The sequence below is a fragment of the Antechinus flavipes genome, chromosome 6 (genome assembly GCF_016432865.1).
Source record: "Antechinus flavipes isolate AdamAnt ecotype Samford, QLD, Australia chromosome 6, AdamAnt_v2, whole genome shotgun sequence".
Taxonomy (NCBI): Eukaryota; Metazoa; Chordata; class Mammalia; order Dasyuromorphia; family Dasyuridae; genus Antechinus; species Antechinus flavipes.
Genome location: NC_067403.1, coordinates 130644145 through 130654391, shown reverse-complemented (window position 1 = coordinate 130654391; position 10247 = coordinate 130644145). Strand labels below are relative to the sequence as shown.

Genomic DNA, 10247 nt, shown 5'->3' with positions numbered 1-10247 from the left:
AGAAACAAAGTTCCAATATGTAGCAAGTAATATACAATAGTACTTTTATGACAGCAGAAAACTTTAAAAACAAGTGAATACTTATTAAGGGATGGCTGAAGAAATCATAGCATATGAATGCAATGGAAAATTATTGTATAGTTAGAGGGACAAAAATGTTAATGTAAATCTATTATCCCTGCTGCTGGGGGAGGATGAAGTTGGTAAATCTCTTGAGTTGTAGTAGGGCTAAAACTAATCTGGTATCTACTCTCAATCTATCACCAATATGGTCAGTCACTGAGTACAAGGTGAGAAATCAGGCCGCCCAAGGAGAACTGGTCCAAGTCAGAAAAAGAGTGGGTCAAAATTTTTATGTCTATCAGGAGTGGGATTAAGTTCATCAGTGGCCATTGCACTTCCTGCTTGGGTGAGATAAGAAGGAAGAAAAATAGGAGTAAAAAGAGGAGGAGAAAACAAAAGTTTCAGAGAAACTTTGTGAAAATTTTATGAACTGCTATAGAGTACTAAGCATGATCAAAAGAGTAACACACTCTCATAAGGCATGTGAATGAAAAGAAAGCAAAAATCTGCAAAGTTAAAAAAAAATGTGATGGTCCCCAACATAGAAAATGAAATACACCTTCCATATGATGATGGAGAGTAAGAACATTCCTGGGGTGTGCACTGTAGGTATGGATACTGTCAATTGGATGTTTTTGTCTATTTTTCTTTGCTCCAAAGAATACTTTGATTTGGAAGGGGGAAAGAAAGGGTTTTTCTTTTCAGAAATAAATAGAACTCTAAAAAGTTGCATATTTTTGAACAAAAACATTTTAATGAATGCATGCATAAATGAAAAAGCATGCATTTTGCACTTATAAATGGAGATATTGGAAAATGTTAGCTAAAATTGGTTCCTTTGATCATCTGTAGATTTCATTTATCCACACAGCAAACCAAAATATCTATATAAGTATCTAGTACCAAGATAACTAAAGATTAATGTGGAATGGAATGTTTATATAGTGTTCTATTTAAATAGGGGTTCTGTAAAGAAATTAATCTAATATAGCTTTCCAGATTGAGTTGGAATTTGTTACTAATTACTAGTAAAGTTGTAAACAGAAATCACAAGAAAGTAATTGCAAACCCAAGCACACAAAGAGTCACACCAACATCACGTTTTCTCCACTAGCTTTTACTTTTACAAATGAAATGTTCTCCATTTGCAAGCAGACACGTAATGTTTGAAAGGGGCATTTGTATACCAGTAATAAAAATATTTGAACTTCTTCCAGGCCACTGGTGCTCCTGATTAATTCAAACTTTTTTTTTTTTTTTTTTTGATGATCAAAAGCCAGGATATTCCTAGAGCCTTCAATTGAGAAATATCTGTCTTCTATATTAGTACTTTTCCTTAGCAGGCAGGACTCTGATGCATATTACAATGTACCTTTCAGTAAATACTTTACCATTCTTCCTTTTGTACTGCCCTCATTAACAGGTCACCTAAACCCTGCTCAAGTAGCAGCACCAGAGATGCCCCAATTGAGGAAAGCTTATAGGGTTAATTTTGTCATTATTGTATTGATATGCGGCATTTTGCAGCCTTCAACTCGAAATATAACTCATGATCTTTTAATCCCATATTAGGTCAACATTTTATCAACTTAATCTAGCATGAAGATTAATTACACTAGTTACCCATATATACACACACAGGCTATTTGCTTTGGAGATACATTTAATCAAGGAGCAAGTCCTTTGCTACATTAGGTAATTTTTCATTGTTTCCTTAACATCTCAATCTCAGTTAATTGTGTGGGGTTTTTTTCATGCCAGTATTTCCATAAAAGGAGGATAATTTGGGGTTTTTGTTGAATTTTCTGCAAAGACTGATTTAAGAAAGACAAGAACATTATAAAGTTAGCTAAATCAATTGAAATCCCCATTAGTTTGGGGAAATATTTCAAAGTAAGAAAAGTCTTTGGAAGACAATGTAACTAAGAGGACACTTGAAAAGTATCAAGATCCCTCAACATTGTGAAGGAATGAATGTAAACTATTTTTAAGAGTCTTCTATGTGATAGGCACAATGCTGGATAGTGGATGAAAGTAACAATAACTGCAGTCCAACAAAGACCAGTAGTGAAGAAATGCCTAATTTTATCTTTTTTCAGGAAAATTATTTTGAAAAAAATCTTAATTTTATTCTTCTAAAATTACTCAAACTAAAGTTATTCCCTCCCCTCCTTTAATCACACAAATGGTAGCATTAAATTAATACACTATATTGGTTTCTTTGAGGATTACTCTAACATCATCTCCATTTTCTAAAATCATTAAAATTTTGAAGGTATTACTGCTTTCTTCTTTCACCTAGAAGTCCTACAAAGCTAGGAAGAGGGAAGGTGAAATTTATTGATCCAAATGGAATGAATCTGCTAACAAGTATTATTAGCCTGGACAAATACTTTTCTCCTCTCGGTTGCTTAGATAAGAGAGCCTATCTCATAGTTAAAAATTCCCAAAAGTCATCTGGATAGTATTACAGGCCCCCCTGGAAGGTGGAACAAAGTTCATGCCCTACTTCATCAAATATGCAATGACATTTTGCAGGGGCCATACTAATTATAGGGATTTTGCAGACAATGTTTAAGAAGATTTGATGACAAAAATAGTGGGCTTTTGTCCTCAAATATTGGTTTTCTGATACATTTGGCTAGTGAAAAAAACAAAATGTAAAAAAATCCACAAGTTTTTCTTTTTAATTTGTCTTATATTTTATATTAATCAACATATTGAAACCAAAGTCTTTATCCAGAGACTGACATCAGCAACAATAACACAATATCAAACATCTCTATAATTGTGTGCTGTTGATGAAACCTAGAGATCAATTTCAAGCTCAGAATTTTGGCTGTCAGTCTTGCTGCCGTTATATGAAGTTCAGACAAGAAGTACTGAAGAATCTTGACAAGGAAATCTCAATTATTCTTCCCTGCTGCAATTCAATATTCTTCTTCCAATAAACATTGAGGCAAAGCTCTATTCATCTGTCTGGAAATCAGCAAAAAAAAAAAAAAAATGATCTACAGGTAAGGGACCAGTCCCACTTGCATGTGTTCTCCTGATTTAATGTTATTTGAAATATTTTCAGTGACTTTGTTAAAGATAGGTATCAACCCAAAATGAGGTAAGGTAAGAATAGATATTTAGTCATTTAAATATATTCCCCTGGTTGCAGAGTTGTTATATTTAAATGGTACTCCAATTTCCATTGTCATGCCATTTTCTAACATGAAAAATAATTAGGAATAAAACATTATGATAGGATATCATCTAGCACCAAAGCTGGGAAACTAGTTTTGTTGATGCTGGCTGGGTATCAAATGAAGACTACATAAAAGCAAAATTAATGCATCCATGTTAGTATTTCTCACAAATATATTTTGGAGAGAGAAATACATATCTTAATATGAAAGTGACAATCTTTCGATAACATAACAAAAAAGAAAAAAAGTTAATCGAGAATTATATTGTATTGTTAATTTTCTTAATTAGAATTTTTTTGGTTAAACTAGAAAATATTTCTTTAAAGTATCAAGATGTATTAGTAAGCTGAGAATCAAATTAGCTCTTACTTTAACATATCTGACCTTTTAAAAAATGTTCTGATATTACTCAGATGGAACAATCACAAGTCTTTTTTTTAAAGCAGTGAACTTTGATCATATAATTAGAAATTGCAGAAACTTTAATGATCACACACACACACACACACACACACACCATTTACAAATATGGAAACTGAGGCCCAGAGAAGGAAAATAACTTGCCTGATATCATACAGCTAGTGCTTGGCAGTGTTGGAATTCAAACCCAGATTTTCTAAATTGAAATCCAAAGCACTTTCCACTATGTTTCAATGAACTCTATTATTATGAACAACTGAAGCAAAAATTCTTTACCTCTGTTTTTTTTTTTGCTTCGTATTTTTCCCCTAATGTATTGTTAATTACATGTTAATTTTGAAATTCTAATATATATTTAACAACAGAGACTTGACCAGACTGCCTACAGAATCCATGGTGCAATAATGTGAAAAAAAAAAAAGTTTACTAACTCAATTCTATAGCAAAGGTTTCCCACAATATTAGAACTATCATTTTCATTTGTTTTCTGGATGTAAAATTTTACCAGAATATGTATATATTAGGTATAAAAGTAAGTTTGGGGTTTTTTTACTCATTCATTTTATTCTAGTGAAACTTGTTTTATAATTCTTTTTTTCCTTCCCTCCCTCTTTTTTTTGCCTCCTTCCTCTTTCCTTTCTTCCCTCCTTTCCTCTCTATTTCTTTCCTTCCCTCTTTTTCTTCCTTTCTTGCTTCTTTTCTTCCTTCCTCCTTCCTTTTTTTATGCCTCATTCTTTTCCTCGCTCCTTCTCTGCTTTAGGTACCAATTGGTAAATAAACAAACATTTAACATTTGGCCATATCTTAACTTAAAGTAACCCGAAGAACAAAATATTAGAACCTTAAACCACATAGAATCATAGATTAAGAACTAGTACAATCTCAGGGATCATCTAGTTCAACTTCTTTGTTTCACAATTTAAAAAATGGAAGTACATAGAGGAATAAAGACTTTTTAAAGGTCACCTAAAATAGAGGTGGTATTCAAAACCATAGTATCTAACTCCAAATTCATTGCTCCTTCCATAATTTCATATTATTTCATCCTCTATTTTCTTTTCATTTACTAAAATGGTTCTTCTATTCAATGCATACTAGAAACTTGGAAAGAGTGTCACTTTGAGAAAATAGAAAAGAATGAGCATTTTAATATGTGCCTCTGAAGCATGGGAGGAGATCACAGAGTCATAATCCAGGATTCTCACTCAATGAATTTACTGCAGGAAATTGTACTAGAAACTATCTTTCCAAAATATTCTGAAAAAGCATATTTCCAGCATTTCCTGCTGTAGGATTCCAAAACTTTTTGGAAGAAGCTATGATTCAGTGAACCTGGAGTCTCCAAATCTGTTTATATCTCAGTTCTATCGCTTATTACCTGTTATTGAATGAGTCACTTGCTTTCTCTAGGCCAACATTTCTTTACTTAACAAAATGAAAAAGTTGGACAAGATGTTAAATAGGCTCCCTACCTGTTCTACATTGATGATTCTATTATCATATGCAACATCAGCAAATGCTTCATGCTTGAATACCACCTGACCCTCGAACATTCATCTGACAGGCTGGATTTTGAACTTTATCTTATCTTCCTGACTCCAAGTTCAATGTTCTATCCACTACTCAAAAATATATTATTAGATAAATTTGTATATAACTCAACTAATTCATAACTGAAGTTTGGAATGACTTAAAATATCACTAGCAGTTAGATGGCATAATGGATAGAGTACCAACCCTGAAGACAGAAGGATCTGAGTCTGGCCTCAGACACTTACCACTTCCTAGCTATGTGACCTGAGCAAGTCACTTAACCCCAATTGCCTCAGCAAAAAATAACAACAAAACACATGTCCAACAAGATGAAAGAAAGGGGAGTAGTCTCAAAATTGACATGAAATTCTTGCCATGAAATGTACTTATTGCTTCTAGAATTTCAATTTTCTTGCAATACGATCTGTAAAATGAAGATATTAGACTAGGTAATATGTGTGACCTAAGGCAATGTAATTCCTATAGGCCTGGATTTATACATATACACAAAAAGGAAAGCTCTTTTCCTCTTTTCCTCCTTTCAGTTTGTTTTTCAACATTATATATATGTTTGTGTGTCTATATGTGTGTTTATGTGTGTGCATCATAGACCTCTCTGGAAATCTGATGAAGCCTATTAAAATCAAGTTCAATTATATTGAAAAACCAAGTTCACGAAGACTCACAAGAACTGAAACAAAATCAGAGAACACTGTACACAGTAATAGCAACATTGTGAAATGATCAACTTTGATAGACTTAGCTCTTCTAGGCAAAACAAGATAAATTCAAACGATTCATGATGAAAAATTTTATCCACATACAGAAAAAGAAATGATGGAGTCTGAAATATAGATCAAAGCATACAATTTTCACTTTTTTTGTTTTTTTGTTTTTTTTTTACTTTTGTTCTGTTTCTTCTTTCATATCGTTACTATTATGGAAATATGTTTAACATGATTGCACATACCTAATCAATAGCAAATTGCTTATTAATTTATAGAGGATAGAAGGAAGTAGGAAGAAAATTTGAACTCAAAATTTTATTTTAAAAATGAATGTTATGTTCAACATATATTGGATATTGTTAACCAAGGAGCCATGATTTGTTATCATGGGAACGAGTGTAAGCCAAGGGTCAACGCTAGTTGTTTATGAGCAGGGATGCCTTGACAGGACCTCTCTCCTGTGACTGAGTAAAATTGCTGGATTGGCTCTCTTCCCATTGGTAGAAACTGCTTCTTTGAATGATGATTGGGGATTGTCTATTGTTCACATGCTGATCACACTTGCAAAAATGTTTATCAACAAGGCTGTATGATATAATAAACTATAATATATAATAAATATATAATAAATATGATATAAATTTCATTATAAATTTTTTAAACTCTAGAAACTACAAGTCAGAGAGTTTGATTTTTTTTTTCCTGGTCTAGTAGCAATTTGATATAGTCACTTGTCAGGATGACAAGTTGACTATACTGAATACATCTGGAAAATTCAATCTCAAAATATTTTCATTACTAAACTATTTTTATGAGAACATTACATGATTTTAGGCAATTTGTTAAGAATAAATTATGAGGTAATAATGAAAATATCCTCTCTAAGCATTTCTGTTTACAACTACCAAATAGTTTAATGGACTCTAGAAGTTTAATAATGTGACAAAGTATTACTTCCCATTCTGCTCATATATTTCATTTAACTTCCTTTCTCTTATGACCTTATAATCATCACCTTCAATTTTATATAGTTTCTGGTTATTGGAATCAAAATTAGGTGAAGCTTTGGTGGATTGGTTTGTAGTAATTTTCTCATGATTTCTTATGTATCACAACTTTAAAGCTGGGGGGACTATGTGTTCATATGTAAAAAGAAATCTGTGAAGAGTTATATCAGGGTAAAGAGGCAGCTAAGTGGTATAGGAAGACATATCTTCCTGAGTTCAAATCTCTCTTAGACATATACTACCTGAACGATCCTTAACCTTATTTGCCTCTGTTCCTCATCTATAAAATGAGTTAGAGAAAGAAATGCCAAACCACTCAAGTATTTTTGCTGAGAAAACCCCAGAAAAGATCATGAAAAATTGGACACAACTAAGTACTTCTTTGGGCTTCAGTTTCTTCATCTGTCAAATGAGAGGATTGGACTATGATGATCTGATATCTAAGTTGGCTTTGGATCTAGATCTTTGCTCCTACAACTTCAAAGGTCCTTAGCAGCTGTATATCTATGATCCATTTATGCTTCCATGATCCTTTTTGTACTTAACATTTCCAGGATTTTGGTGGTATGATTCTTTTTACAATGCAATTCATTTGATTTTTATATTCCTCCTGTCCTCAAAAATCTTTTAAAGAATTTGTGAAGGAAAGAACGGTTTATGGAAATTATTCTAAGACATTAAAAAATATTTGGTAGTTCAAACCAACAGACCCTCGGAGTACAATATTCATTTCCAGAAAGTCATTGATGGTAAAAACAGCATGGAATTCTTTTCTATCCAGATCCTGCTTTGTATTTGTAATCCAGAGAGTCAGGAACTCAGGGTTAGATGTGGGAAAAATAACATTTTTTGGCCATGTTTTCTTGGTTAGACACATTTCCTTCCCTTAATGCTAATTATGAAGTTGTTTTAAAAAAAATCTTACATCAGATTTCATTAGGGTAAAGATCTCCTTGTGAAAAGCTCTCCCAACTAACTCAGACCAAACTTTCTATGCAAACTAAGGTCTTAGAGGAAGCACATCAGAGTTGACAGAAGTGAGCAATGGAGTCAGGAAAACCTAAATTCAAATTATGCCTCTAATCCATACTGGATATGTGACACACTGGGCAAGTACTTGAATCTCTGGTGTCCCCAGGCAATCTACTGTTAGCTCCTTAATAATCCAGTCATATATCTCCTTAAGGAGTGAAAAGTATAGGATTCAACATGAATCTCTGATGAATACTTTCCGGGTGAGCTTAAAACAGGTCACTGAACTTCCCTTGACATAGTTTCTTCATCTGAAAAAGAAAGAGATTTAAATAGATAACTTCTGAGATGCCTTTCAGTTTTAGGATTTATAACCTTAAGAAACTGGTGAAAGGGAAGAAAAGAGAAAAAGCCATTATAAAAATTCAATGCTTCTATAGTATGACTATCCTAAAAAAATATTTTTAATAGGAAAGAGAATTTTAGATCTAGAAAAGGTCTCAGGGATAATCTGACTGAGGAACACAAATGAAAGCAATTTGTAATGAGGAACTTTTTGAATTTTCAAGTGTAAATTTCATCAAATGATACCAACTCTCCATGTGAAGAACACTAAAGTGATTGCTTTCAGGAGGACCATGATGACTTTCAGGAGGACCATGATACTAAGCAGTATCTTAGAAGTGTGGAGGATATTAGACAGCATAAAACTGGTTCTGGTTGATCATGTGTTTGAGAGGAGGCCTTAACAAAAAAGAAAACTTGGAATTTCAATTGTGTAGATGAATAACAATACAAGAACAAGAAGCTCTGAGACTTATAAATTATCTCTAGATAAAAGAATATCAGGCCAGTCCATTCAGCAGTATATCATCACCAGAGATAATAAACAGGACAAGCATAGCTTTTATTGCATTCAACATCAACATTTCTGGTATCTTTTTCAATCTGTTCAAAATACTGTTTTCCTCATGAAATTGCAAGAGTACATCTGTTGAAAATGGACAGCACTAGTACCATCCTATTTCTTTTTTTGTTTACTTGAATCCTTCCAGTTTTCAATCTTCTCCTGGTTTATATTATTTTGAAAGTATACCTTTAAACGTATCTTGTAGGTTCTTGAAGACTATCAAACTCCAATCATATAATTTCTCCCCAAAGAATGCTGCAATATTGCAAGCCTCTTGTGGATGATAGAAAGACGAAGTAATGCCCATGAAACCCATTGGATACACGAGTTTCTTTAATTTTGAAGGTCTAGCAAAAAAGTATCCCAAGACTCCAGAAAAACCAATCACACTGAGCTTTTTCAAAATTTGCGGTGGTGACTTTTGAAAATCATTGCTACTCCCTGTTCCCTGTTGAATGCCATCATCCCCTGTGGGCTTCCTTTTATTGTAAACAGCCTGAAACATAGACGCATACGATTCAACAGCTGTTCTAAGTCTATAGATACCTTCCTCCAAGGAGCTTCGTGGTTCCTTGACAAATTTGGAGTCAAAGTTTGGAACTGAGTAGAGAGAAAGTTCATCAACTCTGACTGGAGAACCGTCCTCTTTCTTTGCATGGACGCTGAAGGACAGAAGGCTCAGGCTGGCAGAAGCAAGTGACCACCGCACGACCTTGAACATGTTGCCTCAGGGGCGGCCACCGAGATAGAGCATCCAACTGGGGTTGGGGGCAAGGGTCACCTAGGTTTAACGCCTCCCACAGCGGAAGGACCTAAAGAGCGATGAGTCCGTGGAGAACTGGAGAGAAGCCTTTTTTTATTGGCTGAGTTGCCGTTAACTGTTGATATTCTCATTATAAAAAATCTGTTAATATCAGTTACTGCTTCTTTTGCTTCTCAGTGACTCTTAGATCTGAATAGTCTCGTGAGGCACTATATCGTCAAGGAAAAGGTCAGAAGGTATTCTCATCCCCAGGAAATTTCAAAAGGAATCCAGGAGTGGGAATATAGACTGGGGTTTTCCAGGGAGGGCAGTGTTCATGCTCCCAGGGATGTTCTCCTTTGGGACTCAAAGCAGGTGAAAGGACTCATGGGAAATGATGTTGCTCTTGAACTAACACTTCTGGGAATTTAATGTAGAATTTAAACCAAGTTTTAACACCTTCACCTCTACCCCTTTCCCTCTACATCTAAGATGATATAAAATAAAATGATATTCTGAGGCATGTGGAGAAAGGACAGCTAGATGGCACAGTGATAAGAGCATGGAGCCTGGAGTCAGGAAAACATGAGTTCAAATCCAGATTTAGGCACTCCTTAATTGTGCCACACTGGGCAAGTTAGTTAATCTAATTTCCCTCAGTTTCCTCAATTGTAAAAT

The 10247-nt window shown here is 34.0% G+C and overlaps 1 protein-coding gene across 1 annotated transcript; it reads right to left on the bottom strand.

Annotated features, from left to right (window-relative positions):
- Positions 1-8805: 8805 nt before the first annotated feature.
- On the bottom strand, positions 8806-9855 carry LOC127541850 (MICOS complex subunit Mic26-like). Its single transcript, XM_051967137.1, is given in 2 exon segments — positions 8806-9016; positions 9018-9855. Coding segments are annotated over 2 exon segments (609 nt in total). The 5' UTR covers positions 9549-9855; the 3' UTR covers positions 8806-8938.
- Between the last annotated feature and the right edge of the window lie 392 nt (positions 9856-10247).